The sequence below is a fragment of the Carcharhinus amblyrhynchos genome, chromosome 6, assembly GCF_965287045.1.
Source record: "Carcharhinus amblyrhynchos chromosome 6, sCarAmb.v2.hapA, whole genome shotgun sequence".
Lineage (NCBI taxonomy): Eukaryota > Metazoa > Chordata > Chondrichthyes > Carcharhiniformes > Carcharhinidae > Carcharhinus > Carcharhinus amblyrhynchos.
Window position 1 is genome coordinate 65183065 of NC_137329.1, and position 27810 is coordinate 65210874.

Here is a 27810-nt window from a genome sequence, read left to right on the forward strand (position 1 = left end):
CCTGCCTCTCCCAGGCAGCGCATTCCAATTACCACCTCTGGGTAAAAAAGGTTTTCCTCATAGTGCCCCCTAAACTTCCTGCCCTCACCTTGAACCTATGTCCCCTTGTGACTGACCGTTCAACTAAGGGGAGCAGCTGTTCCCTATCCACGCCATCCATGCCTCTCAATCTTCCACACCTAAATCAGGTCACTCCGCAGCCTTCTCCGCTCCAATGAAAACAACACAAATCTATCTAAATGCTCTTAATATCTGAAATGTTAAAATCCCAGATGATATCCTGGTGAATCTTCTCTGCACCTTCTCCAGTGGAATCACATCCTCCCAGTAATGTGGCAACTAGAACTGCACACAAATACTCCAGCTGTGGCCTCACCAAAGTTCCGTACAACTCCAACAGGACTCCCTGCTTTTCTAACCTATGTCTCGATTGATAAAAGCAAGCATTCCATCTGTTTTTTTTAATCACTTTGCAAACAGATTCTTCCGCCTTCAGAGATCTATGGTCAAACACACCAAGGTCCCTTTGTTCCATAGAACTTCCTAGTGTCATGCCATTCATTGAATATTTCCTTATCAAATGACTCCTTCCAAAGTGGATCACCTCACACTTAATGGCAGTTAAATTCCATCTGCCACTCATATTATCTATTTGAACATCCTGTCTATATCTTCTTGTAGTCCAAGACACTCCATCTCACTGTTAACCACCCATCAAATCTTGTGTATCCACAAACTTACTAATCTTACAACCCACATAGTCATCAATGTCATTTCTCTAAATGATGACTACAAGGAGACCCAATATTGATCCCTGTGGTATGCCACGGGACACTGGCTTCCAGTCAGTAATGCAGCTTTCTATCATCACCCTATGTCTTCTACAACTGAGCCAATTTTAAATCCACTTTATCAAATTACACTGTATCCATGTACATTTGCCTTCTTTATAAGTCTCCCTTGTGGAATCTTGTCAAAGGCTTTGCTGAAATCCATATAGACTACATATACTGCACTACCCTCGGCTATTCACCTACTCAGCTCCTCAAAAAATTCTATCAAATTTGTTAAACATAGCCTCCCTCTGACAAAGCCATGCTGACTATCCCTGATCAAACTTTGCCTCTCCAAGTCTAGATAGATTCTCTCCTTCAGAATTTTCTCCATTAGTTTCCCTACAACTGATGTGAGACTTGCTGGTCTGTAGTTCTCTGACTTATCTCTACAACCCTTCTTAAATAGCAGAAGCACATTAGCTGTTCTCTAGTCCTCTGACACCTCCCTCATAGTAAGAAGTCTCACAACACCAGGTTAAAGTCCAACAGGTTTATTTGGTAGCACATGCCATGAGCTTTCAGAGCACTGCTCCTTCATCAGGGAGTTCTGTTCATAAACAGGGCATATAAAGACACAAACTCATTTTACAAAATAACGGTTGGAATATGAGTCTTTACAGGTAATCAAGTCTTAAAGATACAGGCAATGTGAGTGGAGAGAGGGTTAAGAACAGGTTAAAGAGATGTGCATGGTCTCCCCAATGTACCATGCCTCAGGACATCTTTTCCTGCAGTGCATCAGGTAGACAATGCTGGTTGAGTTGCAAGTCTATGTACCATGTACCTGGTAGATGGTGTTCTCATGTGAGATGATGGCATCCATGTTGATGACCATGTCTTGCAGATATTGCTGTGGCAGGGTTGTGTGGTGTCGTGTGGTCACTGAAGGCTGGGTAGTTTGCTGTGGACAATGGTCTGTTTGAGGTTGTGCAGTTATTTGAAGGCAAGAAGTGGGGGTGTGGGGATGGCCTTGGCAAGATGTTCGTCTTCATCAATGACATGTTGAAGGCTCTGGAGAAGATGTCGTAGCTTCTCACAGGGAAGTACTGGACAACGAAACGTACTCTGTCCACCTTGTCCTCTGAGGAGGTCGGTGTGGTTTTTCGCTGTGGCGCATCGGAACTATGAGTCAAGCGCCATATCCTGTTCTTATGAGGGCATCTTTCAGCGTCTGGAGGTTTCTATTGTGATCCTCCTCATCTGAGCAGATTCTGTGTATACGGAGGGCTTGTCCATAGGGGATGGCTTCTTTAACATGTTTAGGGTGGAAGCTGGAGAAGTGGAGCATCGTGAGGTTATCTTTGGGCTTGCGGTACAGTGAAGTGCTGAGGTGACCATCCTTGATAGTGATGTGCGTGTCCAAGAATGCAATTGATTCTCGAGAGTAGTCCATGGTGAGTCTGATGGTGGGATGGAACTTGTTGATGTCATCATTTGGTTGTTTCAGTGATTGTTCACCATAAGTCGGAAGGAAGAAAATGTTATTAATGTATCCAGTGTATAGCATCAGTTGAAGTTTCTGTGCGGTGAAGAGGTCTTGTTCGAACTTCTGCATGAAGAAGTTGTCATATTGAGGTGTGAATTTGGTCCCCATGGCTGTTCTGTGAGTCTAGATGACAAACTGGTTGTTGAAGGTGAAGGCATTGTGGTCCAGGATGAAGCGGATGAGTTGTAAAATTGCATCTGCAGGCTGGCAGTTGTCAGCGTTGAGAACTGAGGCAGTTGTAGCAAAGCCATCGTCATGGGGGATGCTGGTGTAGAGTGCCGAGACATCCATTGTGACGAGGAATGTTTCTGGTTGAACTGCTCCATGTGTGCTGAGTTTCTGTAGGAAGTCCATAGTGTCACAGCAAAAGCTGGGGGTTCTTTGTAAGATGGGTTTCAGGATGCCCATGACATAGCAGAGAGGTTCTCACACAGGGTCCCATTGCCCGATACGATGGGCGGCCAAGTGTGTTGCCTTGTGTATCTTCGGGAGGCAGTAGAGATCTCCAACGTGGGTACGTGGGATGAGAGCATGGAGGGTGCTCTGAAAGTCCAGATCAAAGGTTTTGGTCAATCTGTTGAGTTGATGGGTGTGTTCTTTGGTTGGATAAGAACATAAGAAAATAAGAAATAGGAGCAGGAGTAGGCCATCTGGCCCTTCGAGCCTGCCCCGCCATTCAATAAGATCATGGCTGATCTGTTGTGGCTCAGTTCCACATTCCCGCCCTCTCCCCATAACCCTTAATCCCCTCTCTTATCAAAAACCCATCAACCCCCGTCTTAAAAATATTTAGCGAGGTAGCCTCCACCACTTCGACAGGCAGAGAATTCCAGAGATTCACCACCCTTTGAGTGAAGAAGTTCTTCCTCAACTCCGTTCTAAACCGCCCCCCCTTTATCTTGAGGCTGTGCCCCCTAGTCCTACTATCCTTTCTGAGCGGGAAGAGTCTCTCCGCCTCTATCCTATCCATCCCATTCATCATCTTATACGTCTCAATGAGGTCTCCCCTCATTCTTCTAAACTCTAACGAGTACAAGCCTAGTTTATTCAGCCTCTCCTCATAGCTCAACCCCCTCAACTCCGGCATCAGCCTAGTAAACCTCCTCTGCACTCCCTCCAAGGCCAAAATATCCTTGCGTAAGTACGGCGCCCAAAACTGCACACAGTACTCCAGCTGCGGCCTCACCAATGCCCTATACAGCCGCAGCAAGACCTCCCTACTTTTATATTCAATCCCCCTCGCTATGAAGGCCAGCATCCCATTCGCCTTCCTGACCACCTGCTGCACCTGCAAGCTGGGTTTTTGTGACTCATGCACAAGGACCCTGAGGTCCCTCTGCACCGTCGCCTGCTGCAGTTTTTCTCCACGTAAGTAATAATCCTTCCTACCATTATTCCTACCAAAGTGGACCACCTTGCACTTGCCAACATTAAATTCCATTTGCCAGTTCCTGGCCCATTCGCCCAGCCTATCTAGATCCTTCTGCAGACTCTCCACACCCTCCGTGCAATTTGCCGTTCCACCAATCTTGGTGTCATCAGCAAATTTCAACACCATACACTCGGTTCCCTCCTCCAGATCATCTATATAAATGCTAAATAGCTGAGGCCCCAGCACCGACCCCTGAGGCACTCCACTAGTCACCAACCGCCAATCCGAATAGCACCCACTGACCCCCACTCTCTGCCTCCTATTTGACAACCAGTCCTCTATCCACGCTAACACCCTACCCCCAACTCCATGTCCCCTGACCTTCTGCAATAACCTCTTGTGAGGTATCTTGTCAAACGCCTTCTGAAAATCAAGAAAGACCACATCCACCCTGAGGTCCCTCTGCACCGTCGCCTGCTGCAGTTTTTCTCCACGTAAGTAATAATCCTTCCTACCATTATTCCTACCAAAGTGGACCACCTTGCACTTGCCAACATTAAATTCCATTTGCCAGTTCCTGGCCCATTCGCCCAGCCTATCTAGATCCTTCTGCAGACTCTCCACACCCTCCGTGCAATTTGCCGTTCCACCAATCTTGGTGTCATCAGCAAATTTCAACACCATACACTCGGTTCCCTCCTCCAGATCATCTATATAAATGCTAAATAGCTGAGGCCCCAGCACCGACCCCTGAGGCACTCCACTAGTCACCAACCGCCAATCCGAATAGCACCCACTGACCCCCACTCTCTGCCTCCTATTTGACAACCAGTCCTCTATCCACGCTAACACCCTACCCCCAACTCCATGTCCCCTGACCTTCTGCAATAACCTCTTGTGAGGTACCTTGTCAAACGCCTTCTGAAAATCAAGAAAGACCACATCCACCGGCTCTCCTCTATCCACCGCCCTAGACACATCCTCATAGAACTCCAGTAAATTTGTCAGACACGACTTCCCCTTAATGAAACCGTGCTGCGTCTGCTCTATCAAGCAATTCCCCTCAAGATGCCTTGCTATTTCCTCCTTGATGACGGATTCTAACATTTTACCTACAACAGACGTTAAACTAACCGGCCTATAATTCCCCGCATTTTGCCTGGCACCCTTCTTAAACAACGGCGTAACATTAGCCGCTTTCCAATCTTCCGGCACTTCCCCGGAATCCAGCGACGTCTGGAAAATAACCACCAAGGCATCCACTATCACCTCCGCCATCTGCGGGTAACTGTCTGTAGTGTTCCTTGTTGTTCAGTTGTCGGTACACTTCTTTGCAGTAATATTTGTGTTCAGTATTACAATGACTCCTCCTTTGCTGGTTTGATGACAATGTTGCGGTTGGTCTTGAGAGCGTGGATGATGTTGTGTTGTGCTTGGGTGATGTTCGGGGCTGTCTTGTGAGTGCGGCTGATGAATTTGGTACTGACGCTCCTCCTGATGGCTTGGGCATACAAGTCCAGCTGAGGGCAGTGGCTTCTTAGAGTCGGAAAGAGTCGAATTGGACTCTTCCAGTACAAAAACCCCCCAGCTTTTGCCGTAACACTACGGACTTCTTACAGAAACTCAGCACACGTGGAGCGGTTGAACCAGGGGCATTCCTCGTCACAATGGATGTCTCGGCGCTCTACACCAGCATCCCCCACAACGATGGTATTGCTGCAAATGCCTCAATACTCAACACTCACAACTTCCAATCTCCAGATACAATTTTACAACTTATCCACTTCATCTTGGACCACCATATCTTCAACTTCAACAACCAATTCTTCATTCAGACACAAAGAACAGCCATGGGGACCAAATTCATACCTCAATACACCAACATCTTCATGCACAGGTTCGAACAAGACCTCTTCATCAGACCTTCAACCGATGCTGTACAGTAGATACATTGATGTCATTTTCTTCCTTTGGACTCATGGTGAACAATCACTGAAACAACTATATGACGACGGCAACATCAGACTCACCATGGATTACTCTTCAGAATCGGTTGCATTCTTGGACACATGCATCTCCATCAAGGATGGTCACCTCAGCACTTCACCGTACCACAAGCCCATGGATAATGCTCCACTTCTCTAACTTCCACCCTAAACACGTAAAGAAGCCATCCCCTACTGGCAAGCCCTCCGCATACACAGGATCTGCTTAAATGAGGAGGATCACAACAGATACCTCCAGAAGCTGGAAGATCATAAGAACAGGATATGGCACTCGACTCATCAATTGACAGTTCCAAGGCGTCATAGCAAAAAACCGCACTGACCTCCTCATAAGATAAACACAGGACACGACAGACAGAGTATCCCTCGTCGTCCAGTACTTCCCCGGAATGGAGAAGCTACAACATCTTCTCTGGAGCCTCCAACATGTCATTGATGAAGACATACATCCCCACACCCACAATTCTTGCCTTCAAACAACTGCACAACCTCAAACAGACCATTGTCCACAGCAAACTATACCGCATTCAGGAGAACAGCGACTAAGACACCACACAACCCTGCCACAGCAACCTTTGCAAGACATGGCAGACCATCGACACTGATGCCATCATCTCACCATTCAACAGGTACACGGCACATACTCTTGCAACTCGGCCAACATTGTCTACCTGATGTGCTGCAGGAAAGGATGTTCCGAGGCATGGTACATTGGGGAGACCATGCAGACGCTACGATAATGGATGAATGAACACCGCTCGGCAATCACCAGGCAAGAGTGTTCTCTTCCTGTTGGGGAATGCTTCAGCGGTCACGGGCATTTGGCTTCTGATCTTTGGGTAAGCGTTCTCCAAGGCAGCCTTCACGACACACGACAACGCAGAGTCGCTGAGCAGAGACTGATAGCCAAGTTCTGCACACAAGAGGGCGGCCCCTTGGGTTCATGTCACACTATCTGTAATCCCCATGATTTGCCTGGGCTTGCAAAATCTCACTAACTGTCCTGTCTGGAGACAATACACATCTCCTTAACCTGTACTTAACCTTCTCTCCACTCACATTGTCTGTACCTTTAAGACTAAATTACCTGTAAAGACTTGCATTCCAACCATTATTTTGTAAATTGAGTTTGTGACTTTATATACCTTGTTTGTGAACAGAATTCCTACTTACCTGATGAAAGAGCAGCACTCTGAAAGCTAGTGGTTTGTGCTACCAAATAAACCTGTTGGACTTAAACCTTGTATTATGAGATTTCTTACTCACAACAAGTTTACCCCAGTCCAATGCCGGCATCTTCACATCATGACCTCCCTTGTGCCCAGAGAGAATTAAAACTTTGGGTCAAAGCCCCTGCAATCTCCTCTCTTGCCTCCACAGCAGCTTGGGACACAATTCATCTGGACCTGGAGATTTGTCCACTCATAAGTCTGCCAATACCTCCAATACCTTGTCCCTCCTATGTCAATTTGCTGAAGAACCTCACAGTCTCTGTCCCTAAATTCCACACCTTCATACTCATTACCTTGGGTGAAGACGGATGTGAAGTATTCATTCAACACTCTACCAATGTCCTCTGTCTCCACCCAGAAAATACCCCCTTGGACTCTAATGTGCCCTACTCTTTAATAAAAGCAAATTACTGCAGATGCTGGAATCTGAAACCAAAGAGAAAATGCTGGAAAATCCCAACAGCTCTGGCAGCATTTGTAAGGAGAGAAAAGAGCTGACGTTTTGAGTCCAGATGTTCTTATGTTCTTATGACCCTTTGTCAAAGCTAGAAAGTGAGAGATATTTATGCTGCAGGGGGAGGGAATAAAAGATGAGTCATAGCCATTGAAACCAGCAGAAAAGACTGTTAACAACTGTCCACAGAGATAATAAAAGGTGTGAATGGCCAAACAGCAGAGAAGCTGTAAGCTGTGACGGATGAAGATGTCGGGGGCAGGAGGCAGGGTGAGGGGGGAGAAGAGGAATGGGACAGAGGTAGAGTGTAGAAAAGGCCAAGTGGAGGGAGAAAAGGTAAGGGAAGGGGGATGAAGTCGATGGAAAGAGTGGGGGAGGAAAGAAAACTGAAGAAAGACAATAAAGAAATAAAAGGCAGAGAACAGTAAAACATTAAATAAAATAGAATGAAAACAAAGGGGACCGAGGTGGGGTAGAGCAAATCATCTGAAGTTTTTGAATTTGATGTTGAGGCCAGAAGATGAGGTGTTGTTCCTCCAGTTTGTGTTGAGCTTCACTGGAACATTACAGCAAGCCAAGGACAGACACGCGGGCATGGGAGCAGGATTGTGTGTTGAAATGGCAAGCAATCGGAAGGTCAGGGTCCTGACTGTGCTCAGACCGAAGGTGCTCAGCAAAGCGATCACCCACTCTACGCTTGGTCTCTCCAATATGGATTGGGCCACATTGGGAGCAGCGAATGCAATAGACCAAAATGAAAGAGGTGCAAGTGAAATGCTACTTAACCTGGAATGAATGTTTTGGACCTTGGATGGTAAGCATAGAAGAGGTAAAGGAGCAGGTGTTGCACCTTGTAGAACTGCATGGGAAGGTGCCATGAGTGACAGGAGAGGTGTTGGGTATAGTGGAAGAGTATACAAGGTTATCCCAGAGGAAATGGTCTCTGTGGAATGCTGACAGAGGGAGTGAAGGGAAGGTGTGTTTGGTGGTGGCATTACCCTGGAGTTGGTGAAAATAGCAGAGGATTATACTTTACATGCAGAGGCTGGTGGGTGAAATGTGAGAACAAGGAGGAATTCTATCCTTGTCTGAGACAGAGGGAGTGAAGGTCATGGCGTGGGAAATGGACTACACGCTGTTGAGGACCCGGTTGACAACTGTAGATGGGAATCCACAGTTGAGGAAAAAGGAGCACATATTAGAAGCACCACTTTGGAAAGTGGCATCATCGGAACAAATGCGACGGAGGCGAAAGAGCTGAGAGAAAGGAATGGAGTCCTTACATGATATGGAGTTTGAAAAACTGTAGTCCAGATAGCTGTGGGAGTCGGATCCTGTAATGTCACTCCATAATGTCACACAGTCTCCATTGTCCCATCCCATCCCTCATCCCCCCACAGGTTTTGTTACCATCTCTATTGCTATGTTGGATACTGTACTGCCTATGCTGTTGGTGTTGCTCACTCACCGTCTGAGGCCTGATCTGAGCTGGCAGTGATGGCATATTGAGGAGCTGATGTTGGTGCAGTCTGTTCCTTTCCTTTCTTGTTCTCAGCCTCTTCTTCTTCAGATGTGCCTAAGTGACAGAAACAGAGTTGAGGTGAAGCGGCGAATGTGAGATCCAGTTGGTAGTTATCTTGGGGCCTGGGTTGAGGAAGGGGTGGGTGGTGGTGGGGGGGTGCATACGGTTTATAACTCCCAACTAATCTTGCTCTCACAATGTGCTGGGGCACCAGGTTTGACTTTCTCCAGAGGGGCCTGTTCACCTAAACGCTACATTGTAAGTTCCTGATCAGTGTCTAGAGGACAGCACAATATCCAAAGAACCATAGAGTGCCTACAGTGCAGAAAGGGGCCGTTCAACCCATCGAGTCTACACTATCTCGCCGAAGGACCATCCCACCCAAGCCAACTCTTCCACCCTATCCTCATAACTTCATGCATTTACTATGGCTAATCCACCTAACCTACACATCTTTGGACACTAACGGCAAGGACAGACTGGTGGTAAATAACTAGAAAGGTAAGGACAGACTGCAGAAAGCCTGCAGGGTTCTGTAGGGATGCATAGACAAATGATGGTTTGAAGGCCCAGCAGGAGGCAATCGAACCAGCAAGGGTTAAAGTGGCTAAGGCAAGCCGGGACAAGACCAGCAGTGTTAGATATGAACCCGAGGTGGTTAAACAGGCCAAGTCCAAACTAATAGATCCAGAATAGTAGAGCCAGTGGAGTTTTAAAAAAAAATGAGGGACGTGACCCTCAAATCGGGTTGTCTTCTTAAAAAGAGTCCAGGGGGAGTCCCAAGCAGGTAAAGAGAGAGTGAGGGACATGTTTGATTTTGATTTATTATTGTCATGTGTACTAACATACAGTGAAAAGTATTGTTTCTTGCACGCTACACAGACAAAACATACCGTTCATACAGGAGGAAATGACAAGAGTGCAGAATATAATGTTACAGTCATAGCTAGGGTGTAGAGAAAGATCAACTTAATGCAAGGTAAGTCCATTCAAAAGTCTGACAGCAGCAGGGAAGAAGCTGTTCTTGAGTGGGTTGGTATGTGACTTCAGACTTCTGTACCTTTTTCCCGAAGGTGGAAGAGGGAATGTCCGGGGTGTGTGGAGTCCTGAATCATGCTGGCTGCTTTGCCGATGCAGCGGGAAGTGTGGACAGAGTCAATGGATGGGAGGCTGATTTGCATGATGGATTGGGCTACGTTCACAACCTTTTGTAGTTCCTTGCGGTCTTGGGCAAAGCAGGAGCCATATCAAGCAAGTGATACAACTAGAAAAAATGCTGTCTATGGTGCACCTGTAAAAGTTGGTGAAAATTTCCTTAGTCTTCTGAGAAAGTAGAGGCGTTGGTGGGCTTTCTTAACTATAGTGTCAGCATGGGGGGCTAGGACAGGTTGTTGGTGATCTGGACACCTAAAACTTGAAGCTCTCAACTCTTTCTACTTCGTCCCCATTGATGTAGACAGGGGCATGCTTCCTGAAGTTGATGAATACCTCCTTCGTTTTGTTGACATTGAGGGAGAGATTATTATTGCCGCACCAGTTCACCAAATTCTCCACATCATTCCTGTACTCTGTCTCATCATTGTTTGAGATCCAACCCACTATGGTGGTGTCGTCAGCAAACTTGAAAATCAAGTTGGAGGGGAATTTGGCAGCACAGTCATAGGTGCACAAGGGGTATAATAGGGGGCCGAGAACACAGCCTTGTGGGACACCAGTGGTGAGGGTGATTGTGGAAGAGGTGTTGTTGTCTACCCTTACTGATTGTGGTCTGTGAAATAGGAAGGTCAGGATCCAGTTGCAGAGGCCTAGGCCATGGAGTTTGGAGATGAGTTTTGTGGGAATAATAGTGTTGAAAGCTGAGCTGTAATCAATAAATAGGAGTCTGACATAGGTGCCCTTGTTATCTAAATGTTCCAGGGTTGAGTGCAGGGCCAGGGCAATGGTGTCTGCTGTGGACCTGTTGTGGCGGTAGGCAAACTGTAGTGAATTCAGGCAGTCCGGGAGGCTGGAATTGATTTGTGCCATGACTAGCCTTTCAAAGCCCTTCATAATGATGGATGTCAGAGCCACCAGCCGATAGTCATTAAGGCGCGCTGCTTGGCTTTTCTTAGGCACTGGGATGATAATCATCTTCTTGAAGCAGACAGGGACCTCAGATTGTTGTAAAGGATGTCCCACTTAGTTCAGAGTCATGGGGCAATACAGCTGGAGCTGAAAAGCCATAAGAGGGCATTATTGTTCCAGCAGATATGGGACAGGTTAGGGGAAAAAGAGAGGGAATGGACAATACCCTGAAACAGCGATTACCAGGTGTGTTTCAAGGATAACCATATAGATCCACTGTCAAATCAAAGGAACTGCTCGCAACGAAGGCAAATGGTATGTTGACCTTCATTGCAAGACATTTGGAGTATAGGAGCAGGAATGTGCTGTTACAATTCTACAGGGCCTTGGTGACACCACATCTAGAGTGCTGCATGCAGTTTTGGTCTCCTTTTCTGAGGAAGGATGTTCTTGCTCTCGAGGGAATGCAGTGAAGGTTTACCAGGATGATTCCAGCGACGGCAGGACTGATGTATGAGCAGAGATTCAGTAAGTTAGGATTATTTTTGCTGGAGTTCAGATGAATAGGGGCGGGGGAGGGTGGAGTTGTGGGGAGAGGAGGTGGATCTCATAGAGACTTATAAAATTCTAACAGGACTAGACAGGTAGACAGGGAAGATGCAGGGAGGATATTCTCGATGGTGGGGGTGTCCATAACCAGGAGTCACAATCTGAGGAGGCAGGGTAGACCATTTAGGACGGAGATGAGGAGATAATTCTCCACCCAAAGATTGGTGAGCCTATGGAATTAATTACCACAGGAAATAGTTGATGCCAAAACATGAAATGTTTTCAAGAGGTGGCTAGATTAGCACTTGGGGCAAATGGGATCAAAGGTTATGGGGGAAAAAGCAAGATTAGGTTATTGAGTTGGATGATCAGCCATGATGACAATGAATGGCAAAGTAGGCTCAAAGGGCCAAATGGCCTCCTCCTGTTCCTATCTTCTATGTTTCTATGTTAAACTTCAACAAATCTAACAGGGTGGAGAGCCAATCCAGCACAGGAAGCAAGTCCAGACACCCTACTGGGGCTTAAAATCCACTGACGTCCCAGAAACCAGATTTGTAAAAGTGTCTGGGGCTTTAAGAAGTGAAAAGCAGCCCCCAATCAGTAGTGAGGAACATTTGCACAGCTTGAACAGTTTTGCTCAGTATCCTGTCAGTGGAGAGGACTGGATCTGCTTGATCCCCAGAAGTGACATAAAGCAACCTGGCTTTACCGGGTGAGACCCAACTGCTGCAAACCACCTGAAGGAGCTCTTAGACCATTCATAATCTGAATTTAAAGAAGGCAGTGCGATGTGAAACAATAGAACTGACCCCAAAATAACAGTGAAAATTCAGAACACAAATGCAAAACCAATCCTTTCAAGTACAAAGATGCTTGTAACAATCACCCCAAGCAACATGGAAGGAGGAGGTGGAAGTAGTATCACTGGACTGATAAATGAGAGCAACACGGGTTCAAGTCCCAAAATGGTAGCTAGTGGAGTTTAAATTCAATTCATAAACTTGGAATTGAAAGCTTGTCTCTCAGTAATGGTGAAACTATGAAACTATCATCGATTGTTTTGAAAACTCATCATATTTGTAAATATCCCGTGGGAATGAAATCCACTGTCCTTACCTGCTTGGGCCTGTCTGTGGCAGCAGACCTCTGGCAATGTGGTCAAGTCTGAAGTAAGTTAGCAAGCACTCAGTTATAGGTAACAAACAGTGGACTTCCCACTGAGGTCCCAGTCTCATGACCACATTTGAAAAATGAACATAATCTCTGTCCTCACTCACCTTCTCTTTGAGTTTCATTAAATGTGCTGGGGGTCCATCTGACTCAGAGCTGTCTGACCCGCTGGTGCTGAAAGAAATGTGCATAAAGCTCACAGTAAGAGGGGAACAATTTCACACTGAATATCCTCCAGTCATCCCCATTCATTCATTCGCTCACACACACATTGTCACAATTTCAACAGACACACTACTCCCCACACATCCAATTCCCTGTACACAGTCCTCTCTGTAAATACCCCATCCCCTGCGCACACCCTCCGCAAATACCCCATCCCCTGTACACACCCTCCATAAATACCCTATCCACTGTGCACAATACCCTCCACAGCAGACACCATCTCCCTGGCCTTGCAGTAAGCCCTAGAATACCTGGATAACAAAGATATCTATATCAGACTCCAGTTTATTGACTACAAATCAGCCTTCCGTGCCATTATTCCTACAAAACTCATCTCCAAACTCCGTGACTGGAGGGAAGGGGCGGCGTTGCCACTCCACCTGTGATCAGTGTGGGGGAAGATGAGTCTGTTGCCACTCTGCCTGTGATCAGTGGCGGAGAAATGGGGAGGAGGGACCCGCGATCAGTCTGGGTGGCGGAGGGGTGGAAAGATAAGGGGATCAGTTGAGGGGGTGGGAAAATGTCTGTGGGGCCAGGGGGTCTGGGAGGGATGTGGCAGGGGAGCAGCGTTCTATCATTTTTTTTCTGCGCATGCACAGTTGAAGATGCGATTGGAGCTGCAGAGTTTCAGGTGTGGGCAGGCTTGGGCAGCGTGATTCAGACTCGCTGATATTGTTGCAGACAGAGTGAGTATGGGGATGTCAGAGGAAGGGTCTAAAAGTCGGATCCACTAAAAGCCCCCACATCTTTGGACTGTGGGAGGAAACCGGAGCACCTGGAGGAAATCCATGCAGAAACAAGAAGAATGTGCATACTCCACGCAGTGACCCAATCCAGGAGTCGAACCCAGGTCCCTGGCGCTGTGAAGCAGCAGTGCTAACCACTGTGCTACCGTGTCACCCCAACCTGATCACCAACAATCTGTCCTGGCCCCTTCATGCCAATACTATAGTTAAGAAAGCCCACTAACACCTCTATTTCTCAGGAGGCTAAGGAAATTTGGTGCGCCCACTACAACTCTCACGGTTGTATAACTTTTACAGGTGCACAATAGAAAACTACAAAGGGTTGTGAACATAGCCAGTTCATCATACAAACTAGGCCTCCAGTCCATTGACTATACCTACACTTCCCGCTACCTCAAAAAAGCAGCTAGCATAATGACGAACCCTACACACACCGAATATACTCTCTTTCACTTCTTCCATCACAAAAAAGATACAAGAGCTCAAGATCACGCACCAACCCATTCAAGAACAACGTCTTCCTTGCTGCCATCAGACTTTTGAATGAACTAAGGCTAAGGCTACTGGGGGGACTTTAAACTAGAAAGGATGGGGGGAGGGAACTGTGATGGGGAAACTGGGACGGAGGAGGTTCGCTCCCAGGTAGGGGAGGACCGCAGGCAGTATGGGAGGGAGGTTAGACAGGTGGTGGAGATGGGAAATGCCCAGACTGAGGGGCTGAAGTGTATATATTTTAATGCAAGGAGTATAGTGAATAAGGTAGATGAGCTTAGGGCGTGGATAGCTGTTTGGGATTGTGATGTGGTGGCCATTACGGAGACTTAGATATCTCAGGGACAGGACTGGGTACTTCAGGTGCCAGGCTTCAGGTGCTTCAGGAAGGACAGGGAGGGTGGCAGAAGGGGTGGTGGAGTGGCACTGTTGATCAGGGATAGTGTCATGGCTACAGAGAAAGAGGATGTCGTGGAGGGATTGTCTACTGAATCTCTGTGGGTGGAAGTTAGGAACAGCAAAGGGTCAAAAACTTTGCTGGGTGTAATCTATAGGCCGCCCAATAGTGACAGGGAAGTTGAAGTGCAAATAGGGAAACAGATTCTGGAGAGATGTTTTAATAACAGAGTTGTCGTGATGGGAGACTTCAATTTCCCAAACATCGACTGGAATATCCCTAGGGTAAGGGGTATAGATGGGGAGGAGTTTGTTAGGTGTGTTCAGGAAGGTTTCCTGACGCAGTATGTGGACAAGCCTACGAGGGGAGAGGCTGTACTTGACCTGGTACTGGCGAATGAACCAGGGCAGGTGATGGATCTTTCGGTAGGAGAGCATCTTGGGAATGGTGACCATAATTCTATCTCCTTCACAATTGCGTTGGAACGAGATAGGATCAGGCAGGCTAGGAAGGTGTTTGTCTGGGGTAAGGGGAGATATGAAGAAGTCAGGAAGTTACTTGGACAAATAAACTGGAAGGAGGCGTTCTTAGGGAAAAGTACCGAAGGAAGGTGGCAGATATTCAAGGAATGTGTGTCTGGAGCTCTGAATGACAACGTTCCGATGAGACGAGGGGGTTTTGGTGGGTCGAGGGAACCGTGGTGCACAAAGGATGTGTTGAACCTAGTCAGGAAGAAAAGGAAGGTGTACAAGAGGTTCAGGGAATTAGGAGATGTTAAAGATCTTGAGGAGTATAAGGACTGTAGGAGGGAACTTAAAAGGGAAATTAGGAGAGCCAGAAGGGGTCATGAGAAGACCTTGGCGGGTAAGATTAAGGAGAATCCCAAGGCCTTCTATAAATATGTGAAAGGTAAAAGGATAAGAAGAGAAGGGATAGGACCTATAAAAGGTGAGGGGGGAAAGGTTTGTGTGGAACCAGAAGAAATGGCGGAGGTGCTTAACGAGTACTTCGCCTCAGTATTCACGGTGGAAGCCGATCTGGGAGATTTTGTTATGGATTTGCAGCAGATGGAAAGGATTGAGTACGTGAATATTAAGGAGGAGGATGTGTTGGAACTTTTGAATTCTATCAAGGTAGATAAGTCGCCGGGACCAGATGGGATGTACCCCAGGATACTGTGGGAGGCGAGGGAAGAGATTGCAGAGCCCCTGGCGATGATCTTTGCGTCGTCAATGGAGACGGGAGAGGTTCCAGAGGATTGGAGGATTGCGGATGTAGTTCCTATTTTTAAGAAAGGGAACAGAGATAGCCCGGGAAATTACCGACCGGTGAGTCTGACCTCAGTGGTTGGTAAGCTGATGGAGAGGCTTCTGAGGGACAAGATTTACGAACATTTGGAGAGGTTTGACATGATCAGGAATAGTCAGCATGGATTTGTCAAGGGCAGGTCGTGCCTTACAAGCCTAGTTGAGTTCTTCGATAATGTGACTGAACACATTGACGAAGGAAGTGCCGTGGACGTAGTGTACATGGACTTCAGCAAGGCGTTTGATAAGGTCCCCCATGCAAGACTTCTTGAGAAGGTGAGAGGGCATGGGATCCAAGGGCCTTTGGCCTTGTGGATCCAGAACTGGCTTGCCTGCAGAAGGCAGAGAGTGGTTGTGGATGGGGCTTTTTCTGAATGGAGGTCAGTCACCAGCGGAGTGCCTCAAGGATCTGTTCTGGGACCCTTGTTGTTTGTCATTTTCATAAATGACCTGGATGAGGAAGTGGAGGGATGGGTAAGTAAGTTCGCTGATGACACGAAGGTCGGTGGTGTTGTGGATGATCTGGAAGGATGGCAAAAGTTGCAGCAGGACATAGATAGGATGCAGGACTGGGCGGAGAAGTGGCAGATGGACTTCAACGCGGATAAATGTGTAGTCGTCCATTTTGGCAGAACCAACGGGTTGAACGAGTACACTATCAAGGGCAGAAGTCTGAGTAGTGTTGAGGAGCAGAAGGATCTTGGGGTCCGGGTCCACAGGACTCTTAAATCGGCCTCGCAGGTGGAGGAGGTGGTCAAGAAGGCGTATGGTGTACTGGCCTTCATTAATCGAGGGATTGAGTTTAGGAGTCGGGAGGTAATGCTGGAACTTTATAAGACCCTTGTCAGGCCTCATTTGGAGTATTGTGCGCAGTTCTGGTCGCCTCACTATAGGAAAGATGTAGAAGCTATTGAAAGGGTGCAGAGGAGATTTACAAGGATGTTGCCTGGACTGGGAGGCATGCCTTATGAAGTTAGGTTGAGGGAGCTGGGACTCTTTTCTCTGGAGAGACGAAGGTTGAGAGGCGACCTGATAGAAGTTTACAAAATGTTGAGAGGAATAGATAGGGTGGACTCTCAGAGGCTATTTCCCCGGTTTGATATGGTCGCTACGAGAGGACACAGATTTAAGGTGCGGGGAGGGAGGTTCAGAAGTGATGTTAGGGGTAAGTTTTTCACTCAGAGGGTGGTGAGTGAATGGAATCGGCTGCCGTCAGTGGTGGTGGAGGCGAACTCGCTGGGGTCTTTTAAAAGACTTCTGGATGAATATATGGGGTTTAATGAGATTGAGGGTTATAGATAGGTCTGTAGGTTGGTAGGTGATGATGTGATCGGCGCAACTTGTGGGCCGAAGGGCCTGTTTGTGCTGTAGTGTTCTATGTTCTATGTTCTATGTTCTATGAACCTATTTCACATTAAAATGATCTTTCTCTACACCCTAACCATGACTGTAACATTACATTCTGTGCCCTCTCCTTTCCTTCTCTATGAATGGTATACTTTGCATAGCGGCAAGAAACAATACTTTTCACTGTATACCAATACACGTGACAATAATAAATCAAATAAATACCTTATCCACTGTACACAGTTTCCTCTATAAATATCCCATCCACTGTACACAGTCCCCTCCATAAATGTTCATTCACTGTTCCATGCTCATCCTCACCCCCACCCTCACCATCTCTTGTTCCCTGACACTTGAGCATAACCATGATGTTAAGTCTTAGAATCAGGCTGCATCCTCGATATCTGTGTTCCAGTTTGTTTCTGAGCACCAGTGTGTTGCTGCCATTTATCAGCCTGGATATTGTATATGTATTGCTGTGTTTATCACTGATTCTTTGCAGTGCAGGAGGAGGCCATTTAGCCCATCAAGATGGCACTGCTCTCTATCTAGTCCCACTCGCCTGCTTTATCCTTGTAACCTTGCACATTTCTTCTTTTCATAGCAATCCAATTATCTTTTGAATATGTCAATTGAATATCTGAACCTGACTCCATCAACCTCTCAAGAGGTTTGTTCCAGACTCCAACCACTCTCAGTGAAAGAATGTTTCCTCACATCACTTCTATTCCTTTTGCTAATTATTTTGAAACTGAGTCCTCTAGTTCTTGATGCTCTTTTGAGTGGGAACAGTTTCTCACTATTTACCATGTCCATATCCCTCAGGATCTGAAATACCTCTATCATATCTCCTCTCAGTCTTCCTTTCTCCATGGCAAACAGCCCCAACTTCTCCAATCTATCCTCATAGCTACAGTTCTTTATCCCTGGAATTATTCTTGTCAATCTCCTCCGTGCTGTCTCCAATACCTTCACACCTTTCCTCAGGTATGGTGCTCAGAACTAGCAGCAGTCTCCAGGTGGAGCCAAGCTAGTGTCTTATAAAAGTTCAATATAACCCTCAATGCCCCTATTAATAAAGCCCATGATACTATATGCTTTATTCACTGGTCTCTCAACATGCCCTGCCATGACCTTGCGGATGATGCTCCCAATAATAAAAAAAACTGTGTTGATCCTCTTGAGATCTACTTCCTCAATTTGTAACAGGGAAAGTGAACAGAGACCAGGCAGAGCAGGACACACTGCTGGAACAGGGAGAAAGTGAATAACTCTCAGCCAGAGACCACATCCATCCAGGCTATAAGAGGGAACAACTCACTTCACCAAATCTCAGGGTGATCATTGTGTGAGAAAAATATCCTTGCCCCCTGCCCTGATTGGAAAAACACGTGCCCAGTGTCTCACCATGTATACTTCCCACCTCCATGCTATATTCGAAAGATGCATAGTGTCATTATGAGTTGTTGGCTGTAAGTATTTATATTGCTAGAAACTGACTGGATGAGCCATATAAATACTGTGACTACAAGAGCAGGTCAAAGGTCAGGAATACTGCGGCCAGTAACTCACCTCCTGATACCCCAAATCCTGTCCACCATCTAGTCAGGAGTGTGATAGAAAATTCTCCACTTGCCTGGATGTCTAATTCCAACACACTCAAGAAGCTTGACACCATCCAGGACAAAACAGCAGCTTGATTGCTACCCCTTCCACAAACATTCACTCCCTCCACTGCTGATGAAAAGTGGCAGCCATGTGTCACATCTGCAAGATGAACTGCAGGAACTGACCAAGGTTCCTTAAGCAGCACCTTCCAAACCCACGACTACTACCATCTGGAAAGACAAGAGCAGCAGATACCTGGCAACACCACCACCTGGATGGTCCCCTCCAAGTCACTCATCAGGAAATATATCACCATTCCTCCACTGCCGCCGGGTCAAAATCCTGGAACTTCCTCCCTAACAGCACTGTGGGTATAACGACACCTCAGCGATTGTTGTGATTCAAAAACTCAACTCATGACCATCTTCTCAAGGGCAATTAAGGATGGGCAATAAAAGGTAGCCAGCTAGCGAAGCCCACATCCCATAAATGAACTTTTGAAAATGAGATGACGGAATATCATTCTCATCAGTATGCTACTTTCTTCTCCTACTGCTGGATCTGGTTTAAGTTCTTGGCTTAAACATGCTTAAAGCATGTGTCTCTTAAAGAGGAGGTGCTGAGGTCATTCTGAATATTGCGTGTTCAACAATAAGCAATAGCTGACCACAAGAGAGAGTGTGATTGGGGAGGGTGGAGAGTTATCTAGAGAGACAAATATACATCGGGACCTCCCCTTTCCACTTATTTCCGGCTGCTTCCAATTGTGTGGCAACTCTCCCTGCAGAAAAGGGGGAAAGTGAACATCATGCACGATGAAGCTGTTGAGGGACAATAAATATGTGAAAAGTGTGAAACCTCTAACTGTGCTCAGAGTGTTCTGACCCCAGGTATGGGAATACTGGCCAAGCCCAGATACTTGTCAGGACCATGAACATTTAAAGCTTTTATTGTGTGGAAGAATCAAGGGTAAGGAAATAAGTGGCAGGAGTCCAGATATTAAAGTGAAACACTAAAAAAACTTATACTATACAAACCTGAAGAAAACGATCACAAGCAGTAAAGGAAGGGGAAGATTGGATATTAAATATTCCTGTGTACAAAGTGTTCAGAAAAGATAGAAGAGTAAGGAAAGGGAGTGGGGTGGCAATATTGGTTCAGGGAAGCATTGCAGTGCTGGAGAAAGAAGATGTCCCAGAGGAGTCAAGGACAGAAACTATTTGGCTAGAGCTAAGGAGTCCCATCCTCTTCAATCTATCTTCATAACTGAAGTTTCTTATTGACTCTGACAGAGCAACCCACCTAGACCCTATCTCTGTAACCCCATGCATTTATCCCACTAATCCCCCAACCTACACATACTGCTACTTTAAGGAGTAATTTGGCATGGCCAATCCACCTAATCTGCACATCTTTGGACTGTGAGACGAAACTGGAGCACCCAGAGGAAACCCGCATAGACATGGGGAGAATGTGCAGACTCCATACAGACAGAAACTCAAGGTTGGAATCAAACCTGAGTCCCTGGCACTATCAGGCAGCAATGCTAACCACTGTGCCACTGTACTGCTCTATAAATAATGTACACAAGTCTTTGATTGGAAATGACAAGCTCACAATATCTCAGAATATCGACACTGCCAAAACACATGAAGCTAGAATTAGACAGTTGAAGCCACTAGCTACCCAAAGGTTAAGCAAAAGGGGAGAAGGTGATGTGGTAATAATGGCACTGGACTAGTAATCCAGAGGGGTCCAGGCTAATGGTCTGGTGACATAGGTTCAAATCCCACCACAGCAGCTGGTGGAATTTAAATGCAATGAATTAATTAGTCTTGAATTGAAAACAAAAGATCATCAATTGTTATAAAAGTCCATCTTTCAGCAAGAAAATCTGCCATCCTCACCTGGTCTGGCCGACATCTAGCATGTGACAGCGATATGGTTGACTCTTAACTCTCGTCTGACAAGACCGAACAGGCCACTCAACTCAAAGGCAATTAGGACAGGCCCAAATCCCATGTAAGAATAACAAAACAAAAACCAGTGAAAGTGCAACATGAGAAGATCAGACGGAGAGAAAGATGTGCAAGAACACACAAGGTCACAGACAGAAAGGTCAACATACAGATCAAATTGCAGAGTTTGTGGAAAGCCCCATTCACTGGGAAAAGATGTGTAGAGCAGTTAAAGAAAATGGTAAAGCAGCAACAGAGTGTCTGAGAAACATTCACAAGCTGGAAAATGACAATGTGCTAGAGAAAATAGACAAAGGAACTGTACAACCAACCACACAAAATGGCTGGATGTAATTGTTTTCAGAGAAAAGATATTCACACAATCATGCCAAAGAGGAAGGTACGATCCCGGGTACGGGGGGATTTTCTCGTGAGGAGAGATTGGTCCTACTCATTGCCAGCATGGCAGTGCCAGCCTAGACCCTTGGCATTGCTCAAGGGGCACCTTGCCATTGCCCACTGGACATTGAGAAGTGCCAAGGGGACAGGGCCTCATGGTGCGATCGGTGCAGTTGAGAGTTCATGCTGCCACTCTGCACTTGGGATCAGTAAAAAGTCTGACAACACCAGGTTTTAGTCCAACCAATTTATTTGATAGTAAACTCACAAGCTTTCGAGGTTTCCCTCTTCATCAGGTGAATGGAGAGTTCTGGCCTCGGACAGAGCATTTATATGTGGTGGGTGGTGGTGAAAGGGGGAGTTTCAGAGTTACATTTTCACCTTGAAATACAAGTGAAGAAAACTGGCATTGCTACATACAAAGAACAAATAGTAACAAAGAAAGGTACAGCACAGGAACAGGCTCTTCAGTCCTCCAAGCCATTGACAATTATGATACCCTAGCTAAACTTAAAAAACCTTCTGCCCTTCCTCAGACTGTATCCCTCTATTCCCTCACTATTCATGCATTCATCCAGATGCCCGTTAAATATTGCTAATGTGCCTGCTTCCACCACCTCCTCTGGCAGTGCGTTCCAGGCACCCACGACTCTTTGTGTGAAAATCTTCCCCTGTACATCTCCCTTAAACTTACCCCCCCTCACCTCAAACCTGTTCCCCCTTGCAATTAATACTTCCACCCTAGGAAAAGGCCTCTGAATATCCACCCTGTCCATGCCTCTCAATTTTGTAAGCCTCTATCAGGTCTCCCTTCAGCCTCTGTCTTTCCAATGAAAACAATCCTAGTTTATTCAACCCCTCCTCATAATCAACCATCACATGACCAGGCAACATCCTGATTAACCTTCTTTGCACTGTCTCAAAGCTTCCATGTCGTTCTGGTAGTGTGGTGACCAGAACTACACATAATACTCCAAAATGCGGCCTAATCAATGTTTTATATAACTGCAACATGATTTGCCAACTCTTGTACTCAATGCCCCAGCCACTGAAGGCAAGCATGCCAGATGCCTTCTTAATCACTTTGTCCTACGTTGCCACTTCTAGGGAATTGTGGATGTGCGCTTAGAACCCTCTGTAGATTAATACTCCTCATACCTAAATTTGATCCTCCGAAAGGCATCATCTCTCATTTGTCTGAATTAAACTCCATCTGCCACTGCTGTGCCCAAGTCTCTAATCTATCTATATCCTGTTGTATCTTCTGACAATCCCTGGCACTATCACAACGCCACCGATCTTCATATCCTCTACAAACTTACTAATCAAACCACCCACATTTTCTTCCATATATGGTATATACTATAAACAACAGAGGCTCCCAGCACTGATCCTGATGGAACACCACTAGTTACAGATCTCTGTCCTGAAAAACGCCCTACCACTGTCAGTCTCTATCTTCTATGACCAAGCCATCTAGTAAGCCCACCGTATGATTTTAGTTTTTGTACCAGTCTGCATGTGGGACCTTGTCAAATGCCTTACTAAATGCCATATAAACTACAGTCACAGCCCTTTCCTCATCAATTATCTTTGTCATCTCTTCAAAAAACTCAATCAATTTGATGAGACACGATCTTTCCCATACAAAGCCATGCTGCCTATCACTACCTAGACCATTTTTTTCCAACTGTGCATGTACCTTGTCCCTTTCTCCAAAAGTTTCCCCACCACTGACAAGCTCACTGGCCTATTATTTCCTGGATTATCACTGCTTTTTTTCTTGATCAAAGAGGATGTGAAGATATCTCTTAAGACCCCAGCTATTTCATCCCTTCCCTCCTGCAGTAACCTGGGATAGATCCCACCTGGCCTGGAGATTTGTCTGCCTTCATGCAACTTAGGATACCAACACTTATTCCTGCAATATATTGACATTTTCTAGAGCGTTCACACACCCATTCCTAACTTCAACATACATCATGTCCTTCTCCTTGATGAATACCAATACAAAGTACTCATTAATTAAGGATCTCACCCACTTCCTTTCATTGTCTTTGAATAGGCCTACTCTTTATCTTACTATCCTCTTGCTCTGAATACGTATATCAGAAACCTTGGGGCTGTCCTTCATCCTGTTTGCTAAAGACATTTCATGGCCCCTTTTAGCCCTCCTAATTTTGTATTTAAGTTCCTTCCTACTTTTACTGTACCCCTCAAGAGCTTTGTCAATTTTTTGCTGCCTAGGCATATCGTATGCTTTCTTTTTCCTTGTCCTACTCCAGTCATGTCCTGCTCTTTGTAGGAAATCCCTTGGATTGAGGATAACTTGCTCCAATCCATGCCATCCATGCTCCAATCCATGGGCAGCACGGTGGCACAGTGATTAGCACTGCTGCCCCATTTCTGTGTGGGTTTCTTCCAGGTGCTCCAGTTTCCTCCAACAGTCCAAAGATATGCGGGTTAGATAGATTGGCCATGCTAAATTGCCCTTTAGTGTTAGTTGCGTTAGTAACAGAGTAAATACATGGGGTTACAGGGATAGGGCCAGGGTGGGATTGTTGTTGGCTCAGTGGTCCAAATGACCTTCTTTTGTACTGTAGGGATTCTATGATTTGTCACAAGTTATTCAGGTAGATGAGGTGCTTGGAGGTTTGTACGTTCTCTCGGATGGCTGCTCCCAATGTAGTCTTCTTTTCCTCAATTCTTTTCTGTGCCTTTCTGGAGGAACCTTCTCTATTTTAGTCAGACACTTGGCAGGAATTTGGGAAGAACATGGGTGACACGGTGGCACAGTGGCTAACATTGCTACCTCACAGCGCCAGGAACTCGGGTTCAATTCTGGCCTCAGGTCACTGTCTGTGTAGGGTTTGCACTTTCTCTTCGTGTGTGCATGGGTTTGCTGTGGGTGCTCCGGTTTCCTCCCACGTTCCAGAGATGTGCCGGTTAGATTAATTGGCCATGCTAAATTGCCTCTTATTGTCAAGGTAAATGTGTGAGGTTATGGGAAAAGGGATTGTTGTCAGTGCAGACACAATGGGCCAAATGGCCTCTTTCTGCACTGTAGTGATTCTATGATTCTAAGAAGGAGGACATTCAGGCCATTCAATTAGAACATGGCTGATCATCAGCAGCACTTTGTTGCACTATCTTCATATCCATTGATGTCTAATATCTAGAAATCTATCAACCTCAGCGTTGAATATACACAATGACTGAGCCTCCACAACTTCCTGGGATAGACTATTCTAAGGATTCACCACATACTGAGTGAAGAAATGTCTTCTTATCTCAGTCCTACACGGCCTTTCTGCTATTCTGTGACTGTGTCCCCTGGTTCCAGACACCCCTCTGCAGCCAGGATCCTTCCTGGGTCTATCCTGTCGAGTTCTGTTAGAATTTTGTAAGTTTCAATGAGGTCACCTCTCATTCTTCTAAACTCTAGAGAATACAGACCTAGATTCCTCAAACCCTCAAAAATGGTGGTGCCTAACAGGGCCTCCCATTAGTTATCAGGAATGTTTGATATCTTCAAGGATGATTTGATGACATCCCCTAAAGTGTTTTGGCTTTCTCCTGGGAGTCTCCTGCCATGGCTGAATTTGATCTGGTCTGGTGTTGTATGAGAAACACCAGCAACATTATTGACCAGTATGACAATGTCAACAGCATCACCAAAAAGCCAATGAAAGATTAACATCATTAACAAGTGGCACAAGTGAATTCCTACAACACCAGGATCAACATTGCCAGTGCAACCTGCCACTGAAAGCAATTCATACAAAACTCAGAATGGTCAACATTTTACTGACTGTGTGATCCCGTGAGTAATGCTTATTGAGGAAAGAAAACAAGCTATAAAAGAACCTTAAAGTGCTCAAAATTACACACCTAATCATGAAAAATGATTATAAATGTCCTGTAGTTTAGATGTACAAAAAGTTAATGATTGAAAGGTGAGAAAGATTTTGGATTGATATTGTCATGCACATGTCTATCCAGAGTTCATATTACTCACAAAGGCACAACAGTCAGTTTAGCAATAATGTATTTGTAGTAGTGAACCCCTTTAAGGGGTGGTATTTCAAAGGGTCATGTGACCCATTTGGCCAATTGAGCCGAAGTTGCAAATCCTGCAGTTGAGCTCAGACTCTGAGTCTGAAGCAATCAACAGCATTTTTCTTACTCTCTGTACTTATTCTTCAATAAATAACTCTTTAGTTACTCCACTTGGTGGTCACCACTCTTTCAAGGTATTACAGTGTCATTCCACGGCACATAGCCAGTTCTGGCAATATGCACCCTGGATCCACTCCAAATTTGTATCTAAAAGTGTGATTATTTCAAACATTTGGGAACTACGAGGCAAAATGACATTGGTGTCACTTTCTTTGTCGAACACTGCAATGTTGTTAGCATTGCTGCTTCACAGCTCCAGGGACCTGGGTTTGATTCCCGGCTCGGATCACTGTCTGTGTGGAGTTTTCACATTCTCCTCGTGTCTGCATGAGTTTCCTCCGGGTGCTCCGGTTTCCTCCCACAATCCAAAGATGTGCGGGTTAGGTTGATTGGCCATGCTAAAATTGCTCCTTAGCGTATTAGGATGCTTAGATTAGAGGGATTAGTGGGTAAAATATGTAGGGATATGGGGATAGGTCTTGGGTGGGATTGCGGTCAGTGCAGACTCGATGGGCTGAAGGGCCTCTTTCTGCACTGTAGAGTTCTACGATTCTATGATTCTATGTATGCCTTCTAATTTTGTGTGCATACCTAGACTCCAAATCCGACATAGACAGGTCACTCAGTATCGCGTCTGAATCATACTGACGGCCTAGTTTTTCTAAGCGTAGACGGAATTCCCTCTGTAGAGCTGCACGTACTTCCAGCAAACACTGCTCAAACTGAACAGAGTGGGGGGTGTGGAGATAGAGAGAAGAACGCAAGGTCAGTAAGGAAACAAATTCACACTTATGAATAAGCAGATCACATGTGCACAGTACTTACATGCTACGTATTTAGTGTGCCTGCTATGTACATTCTGGGTCATATGTCTAGTGTTTTGTTGCATGTTAAATGCACTTGCACCTGTCACACATGAAGAATGGGGGCACAGTCGCACATGGCCACATATACCAGAATATTACATGTATCTTGGTAACAAGTCTCAGTAATCAATGTGGACTGTGTCACATGCTGGTAATTATATTTCTAAGCGGGTGAGTTCAGAATTTTAGTGAAAGCAGCACAAATTGCCTTTCATCCAAATGTTGATGTTTTTGAAGCAGCCATTCAGAGGAGTGTGGAATGATGAGTCCAAGCTACTAACCTTTGAATGGTCAGGGTCGCAGAAATCAAGCAGTGTGTCACAGAAATGGTAACCCAGTGATTTCAGGTCCTCTGTGCTGAAGTGGGTAGCCCGGCGATGCCCTGTTAAATTGAAACATTGCACAGCTTTCAGTAAAGTGGCACAGCCCAAGTTAGTTCCAGTCAGCTCCCTTTACATATGCTCATTCATACACCTCAGTTCAAAACTAAACAAAGAAGACTTACCCCTTGTGTAAACCAGCCTCGTGTGGTATGTTTCCATTCTGCGACACCTTAGGTTGAGCGTTAGAAACAGGTCTCAGTATCTCTCATAATAAAAGAACCTCTAGGCAATAGTAGGATTTTGCATTCAGTTTGAGGGTGATAAATGTGGGTCTGTGATAAGAGTCTTAAATTTACATGAAATCAGTCACAGGAGTGTAAAGACAAGTGAATAGAGAAAATAGGTTGAGGTAAGATGGTAAAGAAATAGTGGCAGATATTTTGGGAAATACTTGGTAATTCTCAACAAGTATATGGTACATTAAGATAAAAAAAAGTTTATGAAGGGTCCACGATCTGTGGCTAACTAAGGAAGATAACATCAAATTGAAAGAAAAACCTGAGATTAGTTGTGGGTCAGAAGTTTGGACGATTTTAGAAACCAACAAAGGGTGGTTAAAGATGAGAAAAGAGAAATTAAGAGTTTGAGAGAAAGATAGCTAGGAACATAAAAACATAATAAGAGTTTCCACAAGTATTTAAAAAAGAAAGGAGTAAATGTAATGAGTTTGTTTGAGGAAGTGGCAGCAGCATTGAACTGGTATTTTGTATCTCTCTTCACTGTAAAAGACACAAAACCACATCCCTAGAGTACTTGAAAATTAAAAGTTGGTTGGGGTGGGGGTAGAGGGAGAGGGGTGAGAGAGAGGTAACTGATGGTCTGGCACCTGTTCAGGTCAGTGCACCTAACCAGCACATCTTTCAGACTGTGGGATGAAACCAGAGTGCTGGAGGAAATCCATGCAGACACAGGGGAGAACTTGCAAACTCCATATAGACAGTGACCCAAGCTGGGAATCGAACCCAGGTCCCTGGCACCGTGAAGCAGCGCTGCTCACCACTATGCTACATGCCACCCCATAAGGTCATAAGGTCAGAAGTGGAGATACTCGCCCATAATTGCACAATGTTCAGTACCATTCATGATACCTCAGATACTGAAGCCATCCCTGTTCAAATGTAACAAGGTCTGGACAATATCCAGGGCTGACAAGTGGCAAGTAACATTCATAATGACCATTATCAATAAGAAACACTCTAACCACTGGCC

General features: G+C 45.6%; 1 protein-coding gene across 1 annotated transcript in view; it reads right to left on the reverse strand.

The window, feature by feature from the left end:
- LOC145344481 (cytosolic carboxypeptidase 2-like) overlaps nucleotides 1-27810 on the reverse strand; it is a 105316-nt gene that overhangs the window by 42022 nt on the left and 35484 nt on the right. Inside the window, exons 9-12 of the mRNA XM_080191637.1 lie at nucleotides 26500-26600; nucleotides 25944-26074; nucleotides 12802-12868; nucleotides 8855-8962 (exon numbers count right to left, since the gene is read on the reverse strand). Of these exons, the coding sequence (XP_080047763.1) occupies nucleotides 8855-8962; nucleotides 12802-12868; nucleotides 25944-26074; nucleotides 26500-26600 (407 nt within the window). The remainder of the gene's footprint in view (nucleotides 1-8854; nucleotides 8963-12801; nucleotides 12869-25943; nucleotides 26075-26499; nucleotides 26601-27810) is intronic.